Here is a 27739-nt window from a genome sequence, read left to right as displayed (position 1 = left end):
ACCAGGCTGGGGAAGGGAAAACCCAGGTGATGTGTTCAGGGGGGCTCCAGCTGCCTCTCCTGGACATGCACCAGCCCCAGGGAGGGCCCTCAGGTCCTCTCCTTAGCTCCAGAGCCCTGGGGTGCAGGTCCCCATGGCAGGACAGGCTGCCCAGCTCCAGTAGGGATGGATCCTAGGTGGATCCTGCAAGCATCCCTGGGTTCTGCAGGATGTGATGAGCTCAGATTGTGTCTTGCTGCAGCCCCAGCCAGTGTGGAGCTTGCAGGAATGCATGGCAGGAGCTGGGGGAAGGGGCTGCAGAGGTGGAATCTGGGCTGGTCTTTCCCTGTCCCAACACGGTGCCTTCTCCAGGCACTGCAGCTGGATTTGCAGCCAGAGCTCTGCGTGGCACGGGGGAATTTTTAACCAGCATTTGACTTCTCTTCCCCCATCCAGGGGCCTTCAGAGATGGTGAGGATGGTGCTGACTGGTGGCTTGCTGGCATGGCCACCACTAGAGGGGGGCAGGATGCCACCGTGCAGGACTGGCCCCGTGTCCTGGGGTGCTGGGGACCTGCAGGGTCAAGGCACAGCCAGCCGTGGCTCTCCTGTGTCCCAACACCCACCTCTGCAGCTCCTGAGCCCCCTGGGGTTGGGCTGGGCAATAACCCATGCCCAGGGGCTGGAGATCCTCTTGGTTTGGGTTCTCTGTGCCCAGCTTCCCAGACTGTGGATCCATGGTGATGGAAAAGCTGGTTCCTCGTGGGAGATGTGCTGGTGGGAAGCTGGAGGAAGCAGCACTGCTCCTTCCTTTGGTGCTGGGTGTTTATCCCAGCCTTGTGGGGCTGTGCTTGCACCCAACTTGTTGCACCCAACTTTCTCCCCCTCGTGGAGCTGTGAGGATGGGGCAGGAGGGCAGCTCCATCCCGTAGCACATGGATAGGGCTGTTCCCTGCATCTCCCTCCAGATGTGCACATCCCTCCAGATGTGTGCTGATGGTCGAAGGGCTGATTTGGGGAGAGGCAGGAGCTGGGTGCCCTGGGGATGCAGAATCTGGTCTTCCCACCTTGGAGGAAACCCACCCTGGGTTTCCTTTCTTCTTGACGTTTAAGCCCTAAGCTCCTGACTCTTCTCTCAACCTCAACATGGCTGGGACTAAGGTTTGGGGCAGGTGGAGGCTGAGGGGGCAAAGGGAATGGTTGGGGGCTCCTGGCCCTTTCCCATGAGCTCATCGGGTAATTCAGGCCACATCTCCCCTAATGATTCAGTGAGGGATTCAAACCAGCTCCCTGCTCCCCTCCCCATTATTCCTCCTTTCTTCTTGCCTGCCGTGATATTTTTACCTTCAGTTCGTTCAGATTATATGATCAAAGGAGGCACAAAGGGGAGAGAACAGAGAGGAAAAAGCTTAAAAGAAGAAAGGGAGAGGCTGGGGGCTCTGGGGGCACTGCTGGCTGCACAGGAGCTGCTGTGGGCTTGGGGGATTTTCCTGGGACAGGGTCCAGGTTGGGGACACCTTGTCAGGTGGGCAGAAATGTGGCTGCTCCTAGAATCCTAGAGTCATGGAATGGTTTGGGTGTGAAGGGACCTCAAAGCTCCTCCAGTGCCACCCCTGCCATGGGCAGGGACCCCTCCCCCAGCCCAGGGTGCTCCCAGCCCCATCCAACCTCCAACACTGCCAGGGATGGGGCAGCCACAGCTTTTGGGGGCACCCAGGGGCTCAGCACCCTCACCCCAAAGAATTTCTTCCTGATGCCCAACCTCAATCTCTCCACTTCCAGCTTAAAGCCATTCCCTCCTTATCCTATCACTGTGTCCCCTTATCAGTTACATCCTGGGGTAGCACACAAGGCAAATATATCCTGGGGGAGAGAAATTTTCCAGTGTGGCAAAACCAGCTTGGAATGATTTGATTTCAGCTTCTGCAGGGCTGCTTGGGCTGGGGCTGGAGGGGTTTGGGCACCTTTGGGGCTGCTCATCCCCTGCCCCCTGCCCAGGGACAGATCCTGACCCTTTTCCAGGCAGCAGCAGGAGCTGCTTTTCCCTGCTCTGCCCCACGGGGCGGTTCTTGCAAAGGAGCCAGGATCAGGCCGAATGTTTGAGCTTTATCCTTGCTCCTTATCCGAACGGAGCCGTGCTGGTGGGGGCTCCCAGGCTGCAGCATTCCAAGCTCCTGTTTTCTGGTGGAAAGAGCTCGGCACGGGGTAATTCTGGTCGCTTAAAAGCCCCCGGCTGTCAGAACCGCTTTGGAAACGGGACTTCAAGCGGCTCCGACTGGGGAGGGTTGTGCATAATTTATGGAGGTGAACCGAGGCAAGGGCTCTCCTGGCTGGGCTGGGAACCTCCTCCGTGGTGCAAATGGGTTCGGCACGGCTGGTACCACCCTTTGGACCAGCTGAGGATCCGGCCCGGCAGGCGTGGGCTGAGCTGAATTGAAGTTGTTTTCCCCGGTCTGGCTGTCTCAGCCCATCCTGCTCGGGGAGTGCATTTTGCCTGCCCGGCTCTGCTCAGCTTTTTGGTGCCTTGCATTAATCATGGGCTGCTCTCCCTGCATCCCGCAGCGGCTGCCGGGAGGGACGGGCAGAACCTGCTCCCAGGGGGGAAACTGAGGCAGGAGGGGGGAAGGGTCTGTGCTGTGAGTGGGGAGAGGGACAAAAGGAGCCGGCTCGGAGCTAAGCCTGGGGCAGTGCCTGGTGCCCACTCGAGGGGCTGGGTGGGCAAAGCAAAGGGGATGAGGTGAGGGCACAGGGGGCTGTGGGAGGGTGGGGAGGGGTGAATCCCCCCCCTGCCCCCTCCCCAGCTGGGAGTAGGAGGGTGCTGTGGGGCTGGGATGGGCTGAACCCACTCTGCCAGCTCCAGCCCTGGCAGGGATGGGGTGGGGGCACTGGTGTGTGCTGGGGCAGGGGATGGGCAGCAAGAGCAGGAGGGTTGTTAGGGTTGTTTCCACACCTCACCCTGTGCCCCTTCATCAGGACCCAAGGGTGCCTCCTCCCTGTAGGGCAGAGCTGCTCTGTGATGGCTTCTCCTCAGGGAAAAGCAGCTGGAGAGCCTGAAATGTTCCCCACGGGCTGCACAGAGTGCAGAGTGTTGATGGCCCATGGCCTGTGACCCAATAAATCAAGTAGATCCATTATTATTATTATTATTGTTATTGTTATTATTATTATTATTATAATATTATTCTTATTATTATTATCCCCCCCAAGTGTTAATTTCGGAAAAGCTTGGAATAGCTGATGCCCTCTCCATGCTTATTTTTCTCTCTTCCTCCCCACCTCCCAAGGGCTCCAGAGGAAGGACACGAAGCTTTCCTTGCCCTCACCTCTCCACGGCCGCCTCTCCTCTCCACCACAGCCATGCAGCCCCCGCTGCTCTCCTCCATCCCGCCTTCCCCCTTCTCCCCGGGGATCCCCGTCTCCCACTGGAGCTGCTGACGGTGCCAGGATCCCTCCAGGAGCCATGGGATTCGTGCCCAACCTCACTCCCTGACCAGCGCCGGGTTCCTGGCCGGGAGCTCTGTCCCACCTTCGGCGATGAGCGGGGTTTGTTTTCCCGTGGAGCATCTTTCCTTCTGCCTCCTCCTGAGCGCCTGGAGCTGGGGCTGGGTGCCCGGGGGTGCTGCCAAACCCAAAGGCCAAGGCTACCCCCACATGAACTCCATCCGGATCGACGGGGACATCACCCTGGGGGGGCTTTTCCCCGTGCACGGCCGGGGGGCTGAGGGCAAACCCTGCGGGGAGCTGAAGAAGGAGAAGGGCATCCATCGCCTGGAGGCCATGCTCTTCGCCTTGGATCGCATCAACAACGACCCCGAGCTGCTCCCCAACATCACCCTGGGTGCCCGGATCCTGGATACCTGTTCCCGGGATACCCACGCCCTGGAGCAGTCGCTGACCTTCGTGCAAGCCCTGATCGAGAAGGACAGCACCGAGGTGAGGTGCCTCAGCGGGGGACCCCCCATCATCACCAGGCCCGAGAGGGTGGTGGGGGTCATCGGGGCCTCGGGCAGCTCTGTCTCCATCATGGTGGCCAACATCCTGAGGCTCTTCAAGGTGAGGAGGAGGCTGAGAATGAAAACATCCAGGGAGGGCTTGCAGCCTTTCTCTACCCATCCTCCCCCCTCCTGATAGGGGGGTGGGGGGGAGGCAGGAGCTGGTGTGTTTAAAACCTTTTTCCTGCCTCCCCCGGCTCCCTGGGGATCCCTCCTTGCATCCCCCTCTGATGATGACACTTTGAGAAGCATTTTTATCACTTCTCTCCGGGCTTGCTGGGAATGGTGATGCTGCCTGGGAGGCGATGGGATGGATGGGGAGGGGGGTTTGGGGTGGGATGGTTCAGGCTGGGTGGGATCAGGGTGTGCTCAGCCCGTTTCCTGTGCCCACCAAAGCATCTCTAGGGGTCAGACCCTGGTGCTCGTGGTTTGAAAAGCTCAAACTCTTTATCTTGAAAAACTCAGGGCAACCACCCCCTGCTTCAGCCCAGGGAACATCAGCCAGTCTGGGGACACCTTTGTCACCAGGGAACGGGATGCTCAGGTTGGGGTGGGATGAGAGCTGGCTCATCCCATGCCAGCTGAGGATTTTCTTATCCCTTTCCCCCACACTGGGCATTTATTTACCCGTGGCAGCATCCCTGGGCTGGAGGGAACCTGCACAGGAGCCCCCTCTGCAGCCAAGGGCTCCCCACACCCAGCAGGGCCCAGCACCCCAAAACCCCTCAATTCAGCAGGATTGGGGCCGTTTTTCCTTTTTTTCTCTCCTCTTCCTCCATGGTGCCAGTAGCAGGTGCCCTCCTGGGAGGCCTGGGAGCTGTCAGAGGAGATGGAGAAGACAGATCACTGATGGAGTTTGATTTTTCTGAGTCTCTTATTTATTTTATTTATTTATTTTTAAACGTGTTAATGTTCCAGGCAACGAGTGAGAGGGCTATTCAATAATTAAAACAATATAAGTTAGAGTGAGTGGGAGGAACTTGAAAGCTATTTGCCAAGACAAAAAAGGTTGAATGCTTTCTGTGGAGAGGAGGAGGGAGGCAGACAGTGGGAAAGGTGGCAGGAGAGTGACAGATGGAGGAGTGGGGGGTACCTATGTCCTTTCCAGGTGATTATTTTATTTATTTTCTCCCCCTTCTCCTCCAGCTTTGATCCTTGGGTGCTTCTTTGACCTGTGCAGGAAGAGAATTATAGAATAGAATCCCAGACTGGTTTGGGTGTGAAGGGACCTCAAAGCTCACCCAGTGCCACCCTAACACCTCCCACCAGCCCAGGGGGCTCCAAGCCCCATCCAACCTTGGACACTGCCAGGGATGGGGCAGCCACAGCTTCTCTAAGCACAGAAGCACCCATGCCTCAGCCTTACACCTGGGGAGGGCTCAGCTCCAGCCCTGGGTGTCCCCAGCAACTTTAAAATCCAGGATTGGCCTCAACCCACCAGGACAGTGAGGAGGGAGAGGATGGAGACCTCAGGGTCACTGGGAGGGAACTGGGAGGGAAGAGGAGAGGATGAGCTGGACCCTTTTGAGACGGCAGCAAGTCCCTGGTGTGGGTGAGGGGGGGACAACACGAGGACATCCCATTCCCATGGGATGTGGGGGCTGGGGATGCTGGAGGGGGCTGGGAAGGCTTGAGGGGAAGGGGGGGGTGTGCTCAGGAGACCGGAGGAGCCACTTTTCCCCCTGCTACGACCTGAGAGCTGCTGCTGCTCTTTGTTATTCAAATAGAGGCTTTATGGCCGGGACATGCTCAAAATGAGAATCAGGCAACTTCCATTCCGGGCTGCTCTGACCTTTCCGTGCTGGGGACTCGGCTCAGAGGTTCAGCAAAACGTTTGCCTCCCCGGGTTGCCTTTTCCCTGGGGAATGCTCCTTGCAGGAGCCTCTTCCTGAGCCTTCTGCCTCTTCCCATGGCCCACGGCACGGTGTGGTCACTGCTCCTGTCCCCCCCTTTCCCCCCCCCGGGAGCCCCCGGCAAAGCCCAGGAGGGAGATGTTGGTGTCAAGTGATGGAGGCAAAGCTGGGGACCTGCTCTCCGTGCTGGGGGGCACTGGGGACACCTTCTGTGCATAGAAGGTGGTGTCCCCTCCCCACGGGGGGCACGGGGATGTTTCCAGTGCCTTCCTTTCAGTTTTCCATCACTTCTGCACCCGTGGGACTGCAGCAGGATCCATCCCTTCCCCAGGGAACCACAGCTCCCCTTGCCCTGCTCTGGCAGCAGGAGTGGGGATGCCATGTGGGAGGGGGTCCCAGCAGCCCCCCGGCTTTATCCCCTGCAGCTTGGAGCAGCCCCTCACCACATCCACCACGGAGGGGACCATTCCTGACTATGCCATCCCTGGTCCCTTTGCTCCATCCCCCCCCGCCCCATCCCCCCCCTATCTCCATCCCCCCCATCCTCCATCCCCCCCATCCTCCATCCCCCCCATCCTCCATCCCCCCCATCCTCCATCCCCCCATCTCCATCCCCCCATCTCCATCCCCCCATCTCCATCCCCCCCATCTCCATCCCCCCCATCTCCATCCCCCCCCATCTCCATCCCCCCCCATCTCCATCTCCCCCCCATCTCCATCTCCCCCCCATCTCCATCCCCCCCCATCTCCATCCCCCCCCCCATCTCCATCCCCCTCCCCATCTCCACCCCCCCCATCTCCACCCCCCCCATCTCCATCCCCCCCCCATCTCCATCCCCCCCCCCATCTCCATCCCCCCCCCATCTCCATCCCCCCCCCATCTCCATCCCCCCAGCTCCATCCCCCCGTGCCCCTCCCTCCCTTCCCGGGTTTTTGTTGTTCCTGGGATGTAAATAAACAGCGGGTCCTTCGTTAGCTGCCGCTGCCTAATTAAAGCCGTACATTAGTGAAACAACTTGCAGATGCAGCATCCTCCACCCGAGCTCTTTTCAGCGCTCCTCGCAGCTCCGCCTGCAGAAAAATCCTTCCCCAAATCCCAGCTCTCAGCTCCCTGGCACCCCCATCCCTGCGGTGTCACCACCTCCTGCCCCTTCCCCTTGGCTTCCCAGCCCTGGTTCTACCTGATTTCTCCCACCGATGGTGTCAGCTCTGTCCCCTGCAAATATCCTCCCCAAAAAGCTGTGTCAGGGCTTTGGGGGAGGGGGGATAAAAGGGATTTTTTTTTTTCAGCCCCATCCAGAAAGAGCTGGGAGATGGAAGAGCCTGAGTGCTCAGCTGAGGCTGGGAGCATCCCTGTGGAGAGGATGGACTCAGGACATGCTGGGCACTTCGAGGTGTTTTTTTTTTGTTGGGGCAGCAAGTGCAGCAGCAATTTTTAGCACAGGGGTGTTGTGCAGCATGAAGAATTCACCTGCTGGAGGATGCTCTGAGCCAACACCTCCAGGCACCACCAGGCTTTGCTGCCCAGGGCTGGATCATGACCCCAGTGCTGAGTCCCCCCAGCTCCCTGCTGCCATCCTGAAGATGGGATGGGATTTGGGATGAGCCCTGAAGTTTTGGGATGAGCCCTGAAGTTTTGGGATGGGTGGGATGCTGTTTGGCCCTGAGTCCCTCTGCTTGATGGGTAAATAAGGCAGGTGGAACCAGCCAGGGGATGCTCTGATTCACCACCTGCTCTGCTCCTGTCCCTTCATTTTATTTTTTTTTCTTCACTGAATTTATTAAAACCAATTGCAGCTCCTGGGCTCCCCCTCCCCAACCCCTGGTGAGAAGGAGCAGGAGGCTGAAGGCAGGCAGGGAGCACATGGCTCTGCTCTGCTCTCAGATGGGACAGAAACTGGTATTTTCCTGTTTTGTTTTTTTTTTAGGGGTGGGAAAGGGATGCAACCACCCTCTGGCAGCATTGGGATTTTCCACTGGGAAGCTGAGTCCTTGGATAATTCAGAAAACAAAGTTTTGTGCTGGTTTGACATCTGCCTCCAGCACCCCTGGCTCAGCCACCTCCCTTTGGCACCATCCCAGGCCAGGGCTGCTGGGGGGATCCATCCACACTTCCCAGTGTTTTATTCCATGAGAAAAGGCAGATTTATGGAAGGGAATGAGCAGCCTGTGCCCCAGCACTGGATCTGCCTGATTTCCATGCTTGGTTTAACAGGAGCCAGGGGGCAGGAGTCTGTGTGGGGGGGGTCCAAGCTGTGTCCCCTGGAGTGTGGCTGCTGTGGGTCACCCTGGAGTGGCTGTTTGGTGGCACTGGAGCTGGGAAATGAAGGAATTTGGGATTCTCCCGGTGTTGGTTGATTTTCCTCAGGAGATTGGCAAATCCTCTTGTTTTCAGCTGGGGAAACTGAGGCACGGAAAGCTGGCGAGCAGGCTCAGGGCTCTGTGGGGTTTTCAGTGCTCTGGATCCCATCCTGACCCTGGGGCTGGTCCTGATCCCAAGTGGGAGCTGCAGCCTGACAAGATCTGCCCAGTGCTGCTCAGCTCCTCTGGCCCCTGAGGTGCTTTCCCTAATTAAAAGCTGCTGTCCAAATGACTTGATGACGGAAATCCTAATTAAATCAGTTCCATCTTGTCAGGGAGCCAAGGGTTTCCATGAGATAGGCATGAAATTAATAATTATGGGTAGGGAATTAACAGCTCCCAAGCCTGACTCTGGGGGGGGGGGAGTTCCAGGAGCAGGAGGGGGGCAGAGCAGGAGCTCCTGGGGATGCTCCAGGTGGATGTGGGTGCTCTGGTTGGGTGCTGACCCCTTTGGTTTTGGGTTCCTTTCCCTCCAGGCTGCTCAGGGTGATGCTTGGGGTCACAGCATTGCAGCCCCACAAACCTTGCTGCTGAAATTGCTGCTTTTGCCTCTTTTTTTTGGTTTTTTTGTTTTTTTTCCCTTCATCTGGGGAGGATTCTGGCCTCTGCCTGTAGGGAAATTGCTGCCTCAGCTCAGGAGCAGGTGGGGATGAACCAGGAATGAAATCCAGGGATATTGGAGCTGCATTTGAGGTTGGTCACCCCAGCCTGGCATTAACACCCCCAGTCCCTACCTGCTCTCTGCCTTTTCTCTAATTTTGGGATGATGGGATGATGCTGATTCTGGTTTTTTCCGTTCAAAATAAAGGGAGGAAAGAGGTTTTACCCCTTTCCCTGGGGTCATTCTCCACTTTTGATGGGACAAGGGAGCTTTGGGGTGATGCTCCCACTCATTTCCCCACCAGCACCATGGGGTTTTTTTTTATTTTATTATTATTATGAGCCAGACAAGGTACCACCAGTGCCCAAATCTGCATCTGGGAGATGTTGCCAGCTCCACTGCTTCCCTTCTTTCGAAGAATCTGGAATTCCCTGGCTGCATTTTGCTTTTATGGACCTAAAAGGACTTCTGTCTTTTATCTGAGCAAATAGCTGGTGCCAGAAGTTGGGCTGTTGTAGAGCAGGAGATCAAAAAGGAAGAGGGGGCAAAAAAAAAAAAAAAAAAAAAAAAAAAAGGCAGAAGAAGTGTCTGAAGCTGTCATTTGGGAACTGGTGTTTTATTTTCACTTCCATCTAAGACAGAGGAGTGAGAAGGAAAAGCTCTTTCCTTTGGTTTATTAAAAGCCAAGTTTTCAGTTTGTAGCCTGTAGATCATCAGGTGTGTTCCAGGCTCCCTTTTCCAGCAGGAGTTGGAGCAGATGGATTAAACCCAAACCTGTTGGGGCATCTGGATGGGATGGGAATGGGGGTGGGATGCATGGAATAGGGGTGAAAAGCATGGAGCAGGGATGAGGTTTGTGGAATAGGGATGGGATGCATGGAATAGGGGTGAAAAGCATGGAATAGGGATGGGATGTGTGGAATAAGGATGGGATGCATGGAATAGGGATGGGACACATGGAATGGGATACATGGAATAGGGATGAAATGCATGGAATAGGGATGGGATGAGTGGAATAAGGCTGGATGCATGAAGTGGGGATAGGATGCATGGAATAGGGATGGGACACATGGAATGGGGATGGGATGCATGGAATGGGGATGGGATGCATGGAATAGGGATGGAAAGCATGGAATAGGGATGGGATGTGTGGAATAAGGATGGGATGCATAAAGTGGAGATGGGATGCATGGAATAGGGATGAGATGAGTGGAATAAGGCTGGATGCATGAAGTGGGGGTAGGATGCATGGAATAGGGATGAAATGCATGGAATAGGGATGGGATGTGTGGAATAGGGATGGGATGGATGAAGTGGGGATGGGATGCATGGAATAGGGATGGGATGAGTGGAATAAGGGTGGGATGCACGGAACGGGGATGTGATACATGAAATAGGGATAAGATACATGGAATAAGGATGGGATACATGGAATAGTGATGGGCTGCCTGGCAGAGCTGGTTGCCAGTGCCCTGCTGAAGGGGCAGGGATTTATTCAAACCAAACTGCTTCACAGGGAAAAAAAAAAAAGATAATTGGGAAAGGCTCCTGTGAGAGGCAGGGTTGAATCCTTCCCCCCAGTTTTTTTTTTTATTTGGGCACTGCTGCTCTCCCTGCCCACTCAGCCTCCTCACTGGGGGCATCCCCAGCCCCCCCTTCACCCACCCTTTGGCCAGCCCTGCTGTGGGGGCTCAGGCTGGGCAAACAGCAGCCCCCCAGCCCCCCCTGTTCCCTCCTTGCCCAGGGAGAGGCGTTGCCAGCTCAGCTCTTTGCCTGCTGAGCAGAATTTTAATGGAGCCTCACCCCCTGGCTGCTTCCCCAGGAGCAGATCCCAACCCTGGGAGAGGAGCACAAAGCAGATTGTCACAGAGAGTAATCCCATTTGTGGGCTGATAAAGATTCCTTCCCTTCTCCCCAACCCCCCCTCTTCCTTCTCCACCTCTCCTTTTTCTCATCTGAACATTTTGCAGGGAGGTAAAAAAGGGAAGGGGGGGGGATGCTCTTTTCCAGGAGCTTTTTAGCATTCAGGTGGAGTTGTGGGGTTTCCAGCACTGGTGCTGCATTTAATAGAGATGGGATGGGGGGGTTAGGGAGGGGGGGAGAGTGGGAGAGGGGAAAAGAACAGAGCAACAAAAGACAAACTGTGAGATGCAGCCTGGGAGCAGGAGGGGAGAAGATGGGGAGGGGGCCTGGAGAGTTGGGAGAGCCAGGAGGGTCCATGGAATGACAATATCCCCATCCTTGGGATGCTGCTGGATCCCCCAGCAAGGTGCTTTGGGCCCCAAACCTTTCCCTGTCCCTTCCCAGCTCCCCCCCAGGTGTCCCAGCTGCTGGGAACTGGTTAATTACTGAATTAGCAATGAGTTAATGAGGCTGGGGGAGGCTGGGCTGGTTTGGGCAGCCAGAACCCCCTGGATTCGTGCTGAGCACTGGGGAATTTGGGCTCCATTGCAGGCCCTGTGGGTGGTGATGCCTGAATTGTTCCTCAAAAGGGGGGAAAATTCCTCTCGGAGCTGGAAGTGGCTCCTCTGCACCAGTTTGGGACTGGGGGTGCCCTGGGCTGGTTCTGCTCCTCATGCTGTGTCCTGGCAGGGCAGCAGAGCTGGTGGGAAGGTGAGAGGGTGAGAAGACCTTTCCCTGGGCTTTGTCCCCTCCAGGTGGGGTTTTTGCTGCCTCTGCCCCTCCATCCCTGGGGGTTACATCTCTGCTGAAGTCTCAGCCTTGCTCAGGTTTTGGTTTGGCAGCCCCAGGAGGTCCCAGCTGGGTGCTGGGGATGTCTCTGGTGGGAGCTTCAGGCTGAGGGGGAGAACCTGAGCTTGATCATTTAATAGGCCTTTTCCATCTTGAAGATAAATGAACATCTGTGGTGTGTTTGGGAGGTGGAAAGTGCTGTGTGAGCAGTGTGAGCACTGAACATGGTGTGAGCCCTGGTGCTAAATCACTCTGCTGTGCTGTGAGAGGTGCAGCAGCTCGGGTTAATTTAAAGGGTTTATTTATGGCCTGGGTGGCCAGGAGCTGGGGGGTGGGTGAAATCTGCCCTTCCTAGGGCAGGAAACCAAAGGGAGACTTTAACAGCCCGGAGCAAGGTTTTTTTCCTTTGGCTTCTCCCATTTTGGGCACATCACCTGATGCTTGGGAAGTGCTTTTGGGGTTCTGCTGGGTGTCCCTGAGCCCCAACATCTCCAGGGACTGAGCCAACCAAGGCTTGGTACCTGCTTTTTCCATGGTGCTGGGCAGCACAGGATGGAGCTCAGAGCTCAGAGGAGGTTGGGAGGGGTGTTACGTGCTGAGGTGAGAGCTTGGGGGACTCTGAGCATCTCCCAGGGCTGCCCAGTTCCTTAAGGACCTCAAAGGGTCTTGTTGGTGGCTGCTCTGCCCTGGGGATGCTTTTTGGGCTTCTTCTGGAGATCCTGGAGTCCTCGGAACCTGGTTCTACCCAGCCAGGCTTTTCTGAGGGTAGAAACACAAAGGAGCAGCTCTGCTCCTGCTGATGGGTTTATTTTCCCCCTTTCCAGGCGTTGGTTCAGAGCAGAAGGAAGGGTGTGAAGGAGCTGTGTGTGCTGGGGTAGTTCTGAGTGTCCCCAACCCAACGATGGATGGAAATCCCCACCCCAAACACTCTGAGTTGCCACCAAGCCCCAGCAAACCCACTCACCCCCCCGAGCTGCTGGTCCTGGGTGCTGCAGAGCTCCCACCTAACTCCTGATTTTCCTTGATGTCTCCTTCGGGGGGGGGGGAGCTTTGGGAGCATGGGGGGAGGTGAAGAGGAGGGGAGATCACCTCTCCTGACTTTTTTTTTTTTTTTTTCCCCTCTCCATCCCAGATCCCCCAGATCAGCTACGCCTCCACTGCCCCCGACCTGAGTGACAACACTCGCTACGACTTCTTCTCCCGGGTTGTCCCCTCTGACACCTTCCAGGCCCAAGCCATGGTGGACATTGTCAAAGCCCTCAAGTGGAACTACGTCTCCACCTTGGCCTCTGAAGGCAGCTACGGAGAAAGCGGCGTGGAAGCCTTCATCCAGAAATCCAGGGAGGATGGTGAGGGGGTTTCCCACCCCCGGGATGGGGGTTTGGAGCAGGAAGAAGGGGCAATGGGCTGGGATGGAGGGATGTGCCTGGTTGGGATGCTCGGGTTTGAGGTGGGATGTGGCTGTGGTGGACGGTGTGGTTTGGGGGGTGATCTCCTGGTGGGGTTGGGTTTGGATCCAGTGAGGATGGGGAGCAGCATTCCCAAGCTGCCTCTGCAGGACAGGATGCCAGATTGCTGCTGGCTCCTTGCTGGAAGCACCTTGAGCTCCTGCTCACCAGGAGACCTTAAATCTGGGAGGTTGGTGGCTGCTGAGCTGCTCTAAGCCCAACTGAGCCACGGTGCTGGGCACCTCCTGGAAGAAAAGAACTTTTACAAACGCTCCCGGGACCTTAACAAGAAACTGAAGTTGGCAGCCAGGCAGCTTCACCCATTTTCGGTGGAATTATCCCCCGAGGGCAGGTGCCTTAAGTTGTCTGCAGGCTTTGGAGGGGGGTTGGGAGAGGTAAAGTCCCCGCTCAGCAGAATTCTTTGGGAGGATTTGTCAGGAGGCAGAAAGGGTTTTGCTGATGGGAGCTCTGGGCTGCTTAGTGGGGATTAACAGCCCCGGAGCTCCTGGTGCCTGCTGGGGGCTCAGCACCCACCCTGGGACCCCCCTGATACCTGCTGGGGCCTCAGCACCCACCCTGGGACCCTCCTGATACCTGCTGGGGGCTCAGCACCCATCCTGGGACCCTCCTGGGTACCTGGGACCCTTCTGGGTACCTGCTGGTGGCTCAGCACCCACCCTGGGAACCTCCTGGGTACCTGCTGGGGGCTGAGCACCCACCCTGGGACCCTCCTGATACCTGCTGGTGGCTCAGCACCCACCCTGGGACCCTCCTGGGTACCTGCTGGAGGCTCAGCACCCACCCTGGGACCCTCCTGGGTACCTGCTGGTGGCTGAGCACCCACCCTGGGACCCTCCTGGGTACCTACTGGAGGCTCAGCACCCACCCTGGGACGCTCCTGGGTACCTGCTGGGGGCTGAGCACCCACCCTGGGACCCTCCTGGCTACCTGGGACCCTCCTGGGTACCTGCTGGTGGCTCAGCACCCACCCTGGGACCCTCCTGGGTACCTGCTGGTGGCTGAGCATCCATCCTGGGACCAGCCAGGATGCTGCCTGGGTTGGTGTCACCTCAGGGAGGGGACAGCATGGTCCCCAGCATCACTTTGTCACCATAGCATCACCTGCACGGAGGGGACATGGGAGCTGAAGAGGGTTTTGGTTTTGTTTTTCTTTTCAGAACCTGTTAACCCCCACCCCCAGGGCTGGGCTGCTGCCTCCCACTGCCTTGAGTGGCTCTGAATGGCACATTAAGTTCTGGCAAAGTCGGTGGGACAGGAGGTTGTCTGGAGCCAGACAAACTGTGTAATGGCCTTATAAATGGGAATAAAAAACTTAGAGGTGAGGAGCTCCTCATCAAAGCCCTATAAATAGGAACAGCCTTAATTCCATCTCCCACACACGTGCCTTGGCACCAGCAGCTGCCTGGGCTCTGAATATGCAGAGAAACCCAAGTGGGGATTCAACCTGGGATCTGCTCTTCAGGATTCTGAACTTGAAAAGCAGCAGATTTTCCCCAGGTTTCTGGTTTTGCAAAGAGGGAGCCTCAGGAGCAAGGAGGGAGTGATGCTCGTTGTAGGGTGGGACGTGGTGCCTGGGTGCTGTAGGGTGATGGGGAGGTGGGTGCTGAGCTGGGGTTGTGTCTCCAGCTCTGATTGATGGTCAGGAATTCCATGGATCTGGGGATGGGAAAGTGGCCTCGGGTGTGTGGGGGGCCTGGCAGGTCCAGGGGAGCTGGAGGGGATGCCCTGGAGGATGGGGTGCCCTTGGGATTGGGGTTTTCCTGCAGGATGGGGTATCCCTTGAGATGGGGTATCCCATGGGATGGGCTAACCCTTGGGATGGGGTGCCCTGCAGGATGAAGTATCCCTTGGGATGGGTTAACCTTTGGGATGGGGTGCCCTGCAGGGTGAAATATCCCTTGGGATGGGCTAAGCCTTGGGATGGGGTGTCCATGAAATATTCCTTGGGATGGGTTAAGCTTTGGGATGGGGTGTCCTGCAGGATGAAGTATCCCTTGGGATGGGTTAAGCTTTGGAATGGGGTGTCCTGCAGGATGAAATATCCCTTGGGATGGGTTAAGCTTTGGGATGGGGTGTCCTGCAGGATAGAGGTATCCCATGGGATGGGTTAACCCTTGGGATGGGGTATTCTGCAGGATGAAGTATCCCTTGGGATGGGCTAACCCTTGGGATGGGGTGCCCTGCAGGATGAAATATCCCTTGGGATGGGTTAACCTTTGGAATGGGGTGTCCTGCAGGGTGAAATATTCTTTGGGATGAGTTAACCCTTGGGATGGGGTACTCTGCAGGGTGAAATATCCCTTGGGATGGGCTAACCCTTGGGATGGGGTACTCTGCAGGGTGAAATATCCCTTGGGATGGGCTAACCCTTGGGATGGGGTGCTCTGCAGGATGAAATATCCCTTGGGATGGGCTAACCTTTGGGATGGGGTACTCTGCAGGATGAAGTATCCCTTGGGATGGGTTAACCCTTGGGATGGGGTGCTCTGCAGGATGGGTTTCCCCATGGGGTGAGATGCTCTGCAGGATGGGGTGTCCATGGGATGGAATCCCCTCCCCATGGAAGGGCTGCAGGGCTGAATTTACAGCTCCCTGAAGAGTTTCCCTGCCACCAGAGTCTGTCAATGCCAGCAGGAGCCTCCTCTGCCTGGGGCTGATAATGAGATTCTTTGGCTGCAGAAGGAATAAGGGAAAGACACTTTTTTTGGGGGGGTGTAGGGAACATTTTATGTTATCTTCAGCATTTTTTTTTTCACCCATAAAGGAATTTTCTTGCTTGCCTTGAGCCAGCAGGTCCTGCCCTGCAGGGTGTCCAGGACAGGGCTGATGGGACCTCTGGGTGACACAGGGAGGGGACCCTAATACTGCATTAAGGGCCCCATTAGGGCTCAGCAGAGGATGCTCTGCAGCCCCCTTGGGTGGGGGTCAGGGTGCTGGGGGCTGCATAGAACGATTTGAACCCCGATTCCAGTAAGCACCAGTAAGGGGAGGGGGTGGAGGGGTTGTCCTGACCTGTGGTCCTAGTGCAGCAGCAGCACCTGGGGGGGATCCCTGGGGTTGTCACCGAGGAGCAGCTGGTTAATGAGGGGACAGCTAATTGCAAAGGAGTGCTCGTGGTGTCAGATGGCAGCGACTGGAGCCGAGCTCCTGTGATTTGTGTATCCACAGAGCCCGACGATTATGTGAATTAGTGATAATTTAGTGAGCAAAAAGCACAATTCCCCGGGAATTGCAGCGTGGGGGCAGCCCCCCTGCTCCTGCTCCTGGCCCAGCAACGCGGGGCTTGGGAAGAGCTCTGGGGGGTCCTGGGGGTCCTGGCTCTTGCTCAGCTGCCCCAAGGGGCTTTCAGATGTTCCTAAAGCATCTTTACCCCTGGAGGGCAGCTCCCCAGCCAGAGAAACAGTGGCTGGACCAAGAATGTGCTTTTCCTCCCTCCCTGGCGTTTGTGAGGGGGGGAATATTTCCAGCCAAATGCAAGAGTCCTTAGTCATGTGTCTGGATCCATTTTACCCTGTCATTTCCCCTCTCCATCGTTTTATCCTTCACTGAGTGGGCTGTGTTTTCAGCTAAGAGGCTGCTGGTGTATCTGGGATGTGTCTGTCCATCCCTGGGTGACAGTGTCACAGTTGTCTCCTTCTGCTTTTAGCCCAGTTCAGGACTTTTGGTTGATGTGTCAGCCCCAAAAAAGCTGCTCCCAAGGCTCTTCAGCCTTAAGCAAGCATGGAAAAGAACCCATTCCCTAGTGCTGGTGCCCATGGGGTGGAGGGAGCCTTTCCCAGAGTGCAAAGTCACTTGTGGCTGCAGCATTGAGGGTGGGTGGGTGGACAGACAGTGCATGAGTGGGTGGATGGATGGATGAATAGATGGATGAATAGATGGGTAGGTGGACAGCCAAATGCATGGATGGATGGATGGATGGATGGATGGATGGATGGATGGATGGATGGATGGTGCAAACCCTCTGCCTGACATCCCATGCTCCATTAGCCCAAAGCACCCCCCACCAGTCCTGCTGTGGGCCAAGAATTTCCCACTGTGAGGCCACAGAACCAGGTCCTTAACGACTTCTTCTCTTACCAGTCAGCTCCTGGAGGTTTTGAAGTGACATTGATGATGAACCCTGGGGCAGGGGAGCAGCCATCAGCTCACCAGTTAAACCTCTGGATTGGGGAATCTCATTGGAACAGCGGGATAAGGATGGGGAGGCCGTGCAGAGCCTGATCCTCTCCTCGGGGTGCACCTGAGGATTTAGGGGAGATGCACAGCTCTGATCCCAGCAGGATTGAGCCAGGTTCCCCTTTTTCCACGGGGATGGGCCCGTGGCCACCCGGTGCTTTGCAGCCAGCAGCTCGGCGGGGAGTCCCGGCAGCTCCTTCCCTGATTGATGGTGTGGGTTAGAGCTGCAACAGCTCATTATCTACCTGCAATCAAGAGGGCTCTTCAGCGGGGAGCTTCCCGCAGCAGCTGAGCTCCCACCGAGCCCGGAACTGTGGAGATTAAACCTTGAGCTGTGTTTGACAACAACGCTTTAACCCCACATTAATGAGGAGCCTCCCGGGGGATGCTGAGGTCCCGCTGGGGGATGCTGGAGGCAGGGACACGGCCGTGGCCCTCGGGGTGTTTGCAGGAGGATGAGCAAAACCTTCCCTTTGTAGGAAAGATTCCCTCCCCTTCCCCCCTTCTCTTGCTCTCTGGAGCAGTTTTGCAGAGGTTTTCCCTCTCGCCCCCATGAGAGCCTCCTGGGTGGCTCCCGGAGGGGGTGGGTGCTGCTCCTTAACCCGAGTGGGCTCCTTACACTCAGCCCTGGGAAGAGGCAGAACTGGGAGTGCTTGGTGACCTCCTGGAATCACATCCCCACCATTTCACTCTCTCCCTCTCGGTCTCTGCTTCCCTGGATCTTTGGTTCTTCCCTGGATCTTTGGTTCTTCCCTGGGAAGGCAGCTGGGGGGGCCTGGGTGCTGCCTCAGCCCTGGGGAGGTTTGGGAATGGACTCGTGTGGGGTTTTTAGGGATGTCCTTGATGCAATCGCCCTGCACTGCCAGCCAGTCCCACCTGAGCATCCTGAAATCAGGCACCTCTTTTCCAGACGGGATGCAGGATGCTGCCCCAGTCCCGGAGGCTTTTCCCACAGTTCCTTTCCAAAGCTGGGGAAGGAAAAAGAGGAAACGGTCTCAAGTTGCAGCAGGGATGGTTTGGATTGGACAGTAGGGACAACTGGAAGGGATTCCAAAGCCGTGGGGATGTGGTGCTGAGGGATGTGGGTGAGTGGTGGGGTAACGTTTGGATTTGATGATCTTCTGGGTCCTTCCCAGTGGAAATGATTTGATGATTCTCTGAGTCCTGCCCTCTCCCAGGGTCAGACCTTGTCCCCAGTCGGTACCATCCTGCCTGGGGGGGAGAGCAGCCCCCTCCTTCCCATCACCACCATCTCCTCCCTTTGCTGCCCTGCTTTACAGGAGTCTTTCAGATACCTGTGACATTTTTAACCCTTTAAAGCCTCAATGAGCTGTAGGCAACTTCAAGGCCCTGTTGCAGATGTCCATGTCCATCCTCGGGGCAGTTTTCTCCCCAAACTTCACCCACTTTTCTGGGCTCTTCATCCCCTTTTCCCTCCCCTGCTGATCTCACTCACCTGCCCCATGCTCTCTGGCTGCCTCATTAATGAGGTTCTCATTACATCCTAATTGCCCTTATTCCTTTTTTCTTCCATTCCTCGTTAGTTTGATTTAGCAGAGCTGCAGAGTAACTTGGTCCTTTCTGAATTGCCATCGATTTTGTCTCTTTTCTTATTTGTTTATGAGCCCATCTCCTCTGCCACCCCCCTCTCCCTGTGCTACAAGAAAACTGTCCCTGCCACAGCCTCACCCGAGGCCACTTGCTGTCCCTACAAGTGCCATGGGATGTTTGGGATGCTCAAAGCCACCTCTGGGGGCGAGGGGGGACAAAACACCCTGAGAAGACCCAAAAAAAGCCTTGGAAAATTCTCCAAGTTGTGTTTGCTCTGGTTGTCCTGGGAAGGGGTGAGTGCTGCAGCCCAGCCCCCCCCCTGTCCCCCTGCCACATGCTCAGGGTCACATTGTCATCGTGGGACACGTGTCCCAGGAGCCACAGGGTGCTGGTGACACACGAGTGTGCACTGGTGCCACTCACTCTCCTGTGCAGGTGCCCACACCGGGGCTCTTGGAAAGCTCCAGGGTTTGCAAACTGCTGCTTTTGTTGGATTTTCTCCTTTTTATTGCCATGGAAACTGTAATTAAGCTGCAGCAGCTTCTTAGCTGTTGCCCTGGTCTCTGGTGGCCTGGCTGGTGTCACCCTGGCCTGGTTGGGGTCTCTGGGATGTGCCCCCCCTGCCTGCTGCTGCCTGCCTGATCCAGGGCTCTGTTTATCCAACTCCCTCCTCTCCATCCATCTGCCTCCCCAGATGGGAAGCAAACAGCAAATTGGCCCAAATTCTTTACCACAGGAAAAAAAACCCAACGAACCAAACCCTTCAAGCCCTTCCAGGTGGCTGGGTTGGGGTGGGGGGTGGGTGCTGGAACCCCCAACCCTTGAACCCAGCAGACCTGCACCCAGGAAATGACCCCAGCCCTGCAAGAGGGAGTCAACTCTCCCATGAATAAATCCCAATCTTGGGAAGCTGGGAAGCTGGCTGCAAAGTGATGGTTTAGCTCTGGCTGCTGGATGGAGGTGTAGAATTGGTCTCTTGGTGTTTTTTTAAAGCTTGGACTCGATGATCCTTGAAGTCCCTCCCCACCTGGCATTCTTCCCCGAAGATTCCACCTCGGGCTCTTTGTCCCATCCTCTTCCAGCTCCTCTCCAGCTGGGAATCTCTCCCATCCTCCTGTGCTAATGACTCTGACCTTTACTTAGGCAGGGAGCCTTCCGTGGCAGATGAGGTATCAGCCGTGTCATTTACTATGCAAATCGAGCCCATCAACTCCATCCAGAAGGTCCCGGGCTGTTTAATTTTTGCTCTCCCGTCTCTCTTTTCATTGACATCTGAAAAAAAAAAAAAAAAAAAAAAAAAAAAAAAAACAAAACAAACCAAAAACCAAAACAAAAACAAAAAAACAGGAGGGCTGTGGCTTTTCTGAGCTGGAAGCTGGGATCCCAGCAGCCAACTCTTCCAATTGCCAGTTTCCCCTTGTCTCTTTTAATTTTAATTAGCTGCTGCTTTTCCAATCGCCCCGTGGAAAGCTGGGCTGGGACCTGGGCTGGAGCCGCAGGGAGGGGAATAAAAACCTTTTGCAGGGCTGAGCTGCTGGCTCAGGGGTGAAGGGCTCATGCTGGGGCTGCAGCTCATCAGCTCCTCTTCCATCTTCCTCTTTTCCAAAAGGAAAAAAAACCCAAACAAGAAACAAACTGGGGATGCCAGGGTTTGGCTGCCGTGTGTGCAGAGCCCTTTGCAAAATGCAATCCAGGGCTGGTTGGAAAATTCAATCCCAGCCCCTGGAATGAGCCCGGGTGTGTGTTGGGGGGGGGGATGTGGTTGTGGCTGGAGAGGGTGGGAGGCAGGGATGAGCCCTGGGGGGGATGGGAGGGGAAAGAAGGGATGAGCTGGGGGGGGAGAGGAGCGGTGAAGGTTCTAAAGAGAGAAGGAGAGGCCTTGGGTGCTGGTCCCAGGGGGCTGGGGATGGGCAGGGGGCTCTGGGGGGTGGGCAGGGGGCTCTGGGGGGTAGGATGCTAAGATGGTGCAGGGCCAAGGCAGGTGGGAGCTGGGGACCCCCCCCCCATTTGCCTGCTGTGGGGCTGGGGAGATGGGGACTGGAGGGGGATAGGGACCATCTGGGGAGCTGGAGAGTGGTGGTGGTGTCTGAGCTGGGGGGGTCTCTCTGCTCCAGGGGGGCTGTGTGTGGCCCAGTCTGTCAAGATCCCACGGGAGCCCAAGCCAGGAGAGTTTGACAAGATCATCCACCGGCTCCTGGAGACCTCCCACGCCCGGGCAGTCATCATCTTTGCTAATGAAGATGACATCAGGTGAGGAGGGGCTGTCCTGGGGCTGTCCTGGGGCTGTCCTGGGGCTGTTCTGGGGCTGTCCTGGGGCTGTTCTGGGGCTGTCCTGGGGCTGTCCTGGGGTTGTCCTGGCTGGGAGGGGAGTCTGGGCAGAGGTGGGAAATAGGGCACCCCCCTGGAGCCCAACCTGCATCCTCTGCACTGCCAGGGGTGGGATGCAGGATGCTGGAGACAGGAGCTGGAGCTGTGACCACCTGGCAGTGAGGGCTTGCAAGGGGTGTAGGTGTGTTTGTACTGGGGTGGAGGTGTGTTTTCCTGTATTGGGGTGTAGGTGTGTTTGCTTTGGGATGTAGGTGTGTCTGCAAGGGGTGTGTGTTTGTCTGCATTAGGGTGTAAGTGTGTTTGTAAGGGGTGTAGGTATGTTTGCCTGTATTGGGGTGTAGGTGTGTCTGTATTAGGGTGTAGGTGTGTTTGCAGTGGGGTGTAGGTGTGTTTGTCTGCATTGGGGTGTAGGTGTGTTTGTATTGGGGTGTAGGTGTGTTTGTAAGGGATGTAGGTGTGTTTGCAATGGGGTGTAGGTGTGTTTGTCTGTATTAGGATGTAGGTGTGTTTTCCTGTATTGGGGTGTGGGTGTGTTTGTAAGGAGGTGTAGGTGTGTTTGCCTGTATTGGGGTGTAGGTGTGTTTGTCTGTATTAGGATGTAGGTGTGTTTTCCTGTATTGGGGTGTGGGTGTGTTTGTAAGGAGGTGTAGGTGTGTTTGCCTGTATTGGGGTGTAGGTGTGTTTGTCTGTATTAGGATGTAGGTGTGTTTTCCTGTATTGGGATGTAGGTGTGTTTGTATTGGGGTGTAGGTGTGTTTGTCTGCCTTGGGGTGTAGGTGTGTTTTCCTGTATTGGGGTGTAGGTGTGTTTGTAAGGGGTGTAGGTGTGTTTGCCTGTATTGGGGTGTAGGTGTGTTTGCCTGTATTGGGGTGTAGGTGTGTTTGTAAGGAGGTGTAGGTGTGTTTGTATTGGGGTGTAGGTGTGTTTGTATTGGGGTGTAGGTGTGTTTGTAAGGAGGTGTAGGTGTGTTTGTATTGGGGTGTAGGTGTGTTTGTATTGGGGTGTAGGTGTGTTTGTAAGGAGGTGTAGGTGTGTTTGCCTGTATTGGGGTGTAGGTGTGTTTGTAAGGAGGTGTAGGTGTGTTTGCCTGTATTGGGGATCCCTCCTGCCCTGCTCAGAGGTGCTGAGCTGCTCTGCAGGCAAAGCCCCATCCTGCTCTCCCCTTGTTTACGGAGCAGAATGATTCACATGGAGCTTAGCCCTGATTTCCTAAGGATCTAATTTATTAATCAGCAAACATTATGTAAATGTGGGTAAACTGCGATTTGAAATCAGTTTACATCAGATGTGCAAACGCTCCCCGGTTTCTTTTTTGCCTTCCTTAATAGAGACGTCTCCAGAGCTGACATTTCCGTGGGTGTGTGGTGGGAAACAGGGATTCACCTCGCTGGGAAAAGGGCAAACCCCATTAAGTGGGGATTGTAAATATTTACCCATCCCAATCGGATCAGAACCCTCAGCAGTGGGTTCCTCACCCCCACCTTGTGCGGGGTAAGAGGGGTTAAACCCAGGCGTGGAGAACGGGGTGATCTCCATTGTGGGACCAGGAGGTCAAGGGAGGGGATTGCTCTGTTGAGCCCCCCCCTGCAGTGCTGGGATTCCCAAAATAAGGACATGGAGCTGTTGGATCAAGTCCAGAGGAATTGATCTGAGCAGCTCTGCTCTGAGCCGGGCTGAGAGTTGGGGGTGTTCAGGCTGGAGAAGAGAAGGTTCTGGGGAGACCTCAGAGCACCTTCCAGTGCCTGAAGGGGCTCCAGGAAAGCTGGGGAGGGACTTGGGATAAGAACCTGGAGGGATGGGATGAGAGGGAATGGCTTTAAACTGGGAGAGGGGAGATTGAGGTTGGGCATTAGGGTGAAATTCTTTGGGGTGAGGGTGCTGAGCCCCAGGGTGCCCCCAGAAGCTGTGGCTGCCCCATCCCTGGCAGTGTTGGAGGTTGGATGGGGCTTGGAGCACCCTGGGCTGGTGGGAGGTGTTGGGGTGGCACTGGGGGAGCTTTGGGGGTCCCTTCACATCCAGACCAGACTGTGATTCCATGATCCCTATGCCAGAAGCAGCCCCGTTCTCTCTGGGGCTGTTGCTGGAATTTCTGCCTGGTTCAGATCAGGTGGAAATCTCAGATTTGGGGGAGATCCCAAAATCTCTCAGGAATTGCTTGGTTTTGCCTTAGGGAGGTTCTGCCCCACACTTGTGCCTGGAGCAGGATGAGGTTTTGCTTCCCGAGCTCTCCTGTCTCTTCCTCTCTTGTCTCCCCTCTCTGCTCCATTTCTGTGTTTTCTAATTTATTTTTTTTTTCCCTTAGCATGATTTTCAAACACCATCTGGGCTTGAAATGATCAGGGGCTGAGTCACAAACCTGCCTGCTCATTGCAGGCTGAGATGAAGCTCCCACGGGGCTGGGGCCCCACACAAGTCCCCAAGGGGACACCAGACCCCAAAGGGAAATAAAAGAGCCTCCTGGAGGGTCAGATCCAGGGCAGTTCCCATCCTCCTGCTAAGATTTTCTGCCCCCCAGGGAGTGTGTTCAGTGTCTGGGCAGGAGGAGGGATGCTCAGCAGGATGGGAGGGATGGGATGGGATGGATGGCATTCCCAGTTAAGCCCAGTTTAGCTGTAGCCTGGGCACTGGTGAGCTCTCTCCCGTGGCTTTCAGTGCTGGTGGGGCCCCTCTCATGGTGCTGTTTTTTCTGCCTGCTGTGGCATAACCTGATTTTCTTTTCTTTTTTTTTTTTTTTTTTTTTTTTTTTTTTTTTCTTTTTTCTTTTTTTCCTGCTAATGTTGGTTAATTAAGAGGCAAATTCAATTACCAGTCAGCATATATGCAAATGAGGTGGGAGAAGCAGCCCGGGCTGGGGAGGATGGAGGGTGGTGAGGGAGCTGAGCTGCACAATTTGCTCTCGTGCATCCCTGCTCACCAGGACTTGTGTGGCCCCTGGGGCAATCCCAATGCTGGGAGTGGGATAATCATGGAATCCTTTAGGTTGGCAAAAACCTTTTAGATCATCAAGTCCAACCATTACCCCAGCACTGCCACGTCCACCACTAAACCAGCTCCTGAAGCACCACGTCTCCATCTCCTTGCAGGATGCCACCAGCTCTGAGCCTCGCTCTGTGCCCGTGTCCCCAGAGCTGGTGGGTGTCCCATCCTCTTGCTTCTCCCCACAGAAGGGTGCTGGAGGCTGCCAAGAGGGCCAACCAAACGGGACACTTCATCTGGATGGGCTCAGACAGCTGGGGCTCCAAGATTTCCCCCGTCCTACACCTGGAGGAGGTGGCCGAGGGCTCTGTCACCATCCTGCCCAAGCGGGTCTCTGTCAGAGGTGAGGGGCTGAGCAGGGTGGGTTCCCCCCTCACCCCCCAATCCCATCTTCTTCTCCACAAGTTTTCCCTGGCTTTTTCCCACCACCACTTCCTCCAGTGGGGTTTCCAGCCTGGAGCTGGAACACAAACCCAAAGCACTCCTGCGTCCCTTCACCCCATCGCTCACCAGTCCCTCCCTTCTCCCTTTTTAAATTATTATTTTTTTTTTTTTGTGGGGGAGGCAATTTTGGGCCACATTCATCACCTTCCTGCCATCCCAGAGATTGATCCCTTTTTCCCTGGGCAGGTTTCGACCGCTACTTCTCCAGCAGGACACTGGACAACAACCGGAGGAACATTTGGTTTGCTGAGTTCTGGGAGGACAATTTCCACTGCAAGCTGAGCCGCCACGCGCTGAAAAAAGGGAGCAGCATCAAAAAGTGCACCAGTAAGAGAGCTCTGGGGACCTGTCCTGGGCTGCTGGGTCCCCCGGGGTGGAGGGGGAGGTGGAAAAGGCAGCAGGGAAAGCATTAAAAAAGTTTGGGTTGGTTTCTTTATCCTCTTGTGACCTCCGGGCTCGGTCACGTCCCTGCAGAGCTGGCAGCCCAGCTCGAGGCAGCTCCATGGCAAGGAGTGTGTGGTGGCCTTGGTAGGGGTGTTTTTAAATTATTCTGTTTATTATTGATTATTATTTATTATTCATTATTTATTTATTCATTATTTTATTTGTTTATTTTTTTATCTATTTATTTGTTGTTTTATTCTAAAATTATTTGTATTATTTATTTAGGTATTATTTTATTTTATTTAGTATTTTACTTTTATTTATTTTGATTTATTAGTTATTGTTTTACTTTTTTATTATTTTTATTTATTTATTATTTTATTTGTTGTTTATTATTTATTATTTATAAATGGCTTTTACTTATTTATTATTTTATTTATTAATTTTATTATTTTATTTTTAATAATTTTATTTATTTATTTATTTTATTTATTTATTATTTTCTTTTAAAATTTTTAAATTTTATTTATTTATTTTAAATTTTATTAATTTTTATTATTTTGATTGATTTATTTATTGTTTTGTTTATTTATTATTTTAATTTTAAAATGGTTTTTATTTATTTATTATTTTATTTATTAATTTTATTATTTTATTTTTAATCATTTTATTTATTTATTTTATTTATTTATTACTTTCTTTTAAAATTTTTAAATTTAATTTATTTATTTTAAATTTTATTATTTTTTATTATTTTTATTTATTTATTTATTGTTTTCTTTATTTATTATTTTAATTTTAAATTGTTTTTTATTTATTTATTTATTTATTTATTATTTTATTTATTTTTAATTCTATCTATTTATTTATTATTTTATTTATTTTTTTATTGGATTAAGCACCAAAGCTTGGTGGAAATCTTCCAACCTTCCCCAAACCACTTCTTGGGGTATGAGGAATTGGGGTTGGGTGATGCAGAGCTGCCTGGGTGGTTGCTCAGGTGTCTGCTGGGCTCGTGCTGGTGACAGCTCCAGTAAAAGGTTGGACCTGATGATCCCAGAGGTCCTTTCCAGCCTCTGTGATTCCATGATTCTGTGAAAAGTGGAGAGGAAGAGTAGAAAAAAATATTTTTGTGGCTCCTTTGTGGGGTTTGGGAGGTGCAGTCACCACGTGGAGCACCCAGCTCTTTACCACGTCTCCTGTGGGTGCAAACACACCCAAGGTTTGGAGCTGAATTTTCCCTTTTTTCACAACATTTGGATATTTGCCCCTTTCTTACCTTTCTGTTTGCCAGGGGCCCTGCTGCCAGCTCCTCCTGTCTCACCTCAGCAGGCTCAAAGCTGGAGCGGGCCCAGAGAGTGGTGCTGAACGGGGCTGCCTCAAAATGGCGGCCGTGGTGTCCCCCAGGGATCAGTGCTGGGCCCAGTGCTGTTCAATATCTTTATTGATGATTTAGATGAGGGGATTGAGTCCATCATCAGCAAATTCACAGGTGACACTGAGCTGGGGGGAGTGTGGATCAGCTGGAAGGCAGGAGGGCTCTGCAGAGGGACCTGGAGAGACTGGAGAGTTGGGCTGATTCCAATGGGATGAGGTTCAACATTCCAAGTGCCGGGTCCTGCACTTTGGCCACAAGAACCCCATGGGGAGCTCCAGGCTGGGCACAGAGTGGCAGAAAGGGAGCTGGGAGTCTGGATTGCCAGGAAGCTGAAGAGGAGGCAGCAGTGTGCCCAGGTGGCCAAGAAGGCCAATGGCATCCTGGGCTGGCTCAGGAAGAGCGTGGCCAGCAGGTCCAGGGAAGGGATTCTGCCCCTGTGCTCAGCCCTGGGGAGGCCACAGCTTGAGTCCTGTGTCCAGTTCTGGGCCCCTCAGCTCAGGAAGGAGATTGAGGTGCTGGAGCAGGTCCAGAGAAGAGCAAGGAGGCTGTGAAGGGATCCAGCACAAGTCCTGTGAGGAAGGGCTGAGGGAGCTGGGGGTGTTGAGGCTGGAGAAGAGGAGGCTCAGGGGAGACCTCATCACTCTCTCCAACTCCCTGAAAGGAGGTTGGAGCCAGGGGGGGGTTGGGCTCTTTTCCCAGGCAACTCTCAGCAAGACAAGAGGGCACAAGAGGTCTCAAGTTGTGCCAGGGGAGGTTTAGGTTGGACATGAGAAAGAATTTCTTTCTGGAGAGGGTGCTCAGCCATTGGAATGGGCTGCCCAGGGAAGGGGTGGATTCTCCATCCCTGGAGATATTTCAAAAGAGCCTGGATGTGGCACTCAGTGCCATGGGCTGGGAACCACGGGGGGAGTGGAGCAAGGGTTGGACTTGATGAGCTCTGAGGTCCCTTCCAACCCAGCCCATTCTGTGATTCTATGATTCTATGATTGCAGAGAAATGAGGCAAGATTAAATTCCCAGGCTCAGGACCTGGGTCCTGTTTCTTGGCCATCCCTGCAGGGAGGGTGCTGCTGGGTGCCCCCCAGGAGGATTCAGAGGTGCCCTTGGAATGATATCTGCGAATTTCTTTGATTCTCCAGACAGGGCCACCCCTCCCTGGCCCCCTCCTCACCCCTCTGGATGCATCTGGAGGCATTTCCAGCCTGGGGACATTGGTGGGGACGAATGGCATCACCCCTGGGGTGACAGCCCTGATGCCAGGGGGCTGGTTGGTGGCTCAGGGAGGTGATGGATTGGGGAGATTTGCTGCCTGCCTGGCACAGGGGCTGGCAGGATGCAGCGTGGTGGGACATGGGGACATTTATTTACACATGTCCCTGTCCCCTCAGGAGGGACGTGTGTGACAGCTGTGGCATCCCAGTTGCTGGATGAGCCCAGCAAAGTTTGGTCATTCTTGGTTTTTCCCCCTCCCTGCTTCCAGCACTGAGGAGCTGAGGGATGCTGCTCCCATGTCCATGCAGGCATTCTCCAACCATTCAGCTGATGATTTGGGGACACT

At 54.5% G+C, this 27739-nt stretch overlaps 1 protein-coding gene across 1 annotated transcript in view; it reads left to right on the top strand.

Moving 5' to 3' along the window:
- GRM4 (glutamate metabotropic receptor 4) overlaps positions 1 to 27739 on the top strand; it is a 50791-nt gene that overhangs the window by 3872 nt on the left and 19180 nt on the right. The window contains exons 2-6 of the mRNA XM_071768393.1: positions 3263 to 4031; positions 12609 to 12825; positions 20787 to 20922; positions 24165 to 24319; positions 24607 to 24747. Coding sequence (XP_071624494.1) covers positions 3513 to 4031; positions 12609 to 12825; positions 20787 to 20922; positions 24165 to 24319; positions 24607 to 24747 — 1168 coding nt within the window. The 5' untranslated portion in view covers positions 3263 to 3512. The remainder of the gene's footprint in view (positions 1 to 3262; positions 4032 to 12608; positions 12826 to 20786; positions 20923 to 24164; positions 24320 to 24606; positions 24748 to 27739) is intronic.

Source organism: Heliangelus exortis, chromosome 25 (assembly GCF_036169615.1).
Source record: "Heliangelus exortis chromosome 25, bHelExo1.hap1, whole genome shotgun sequence".
Classification (NCBI taxonomy): Eukaryota; Metazoa; Chordata; class Aves; order Apodiformes; family Trochilidae; genus Heliangelus; species Heliangelus exortis.
The sequence above is the reverse complement of the archived record's forward strand: the minus strand, read 5'-3'. Positions and strand labels throughout refer to the sequence as shown.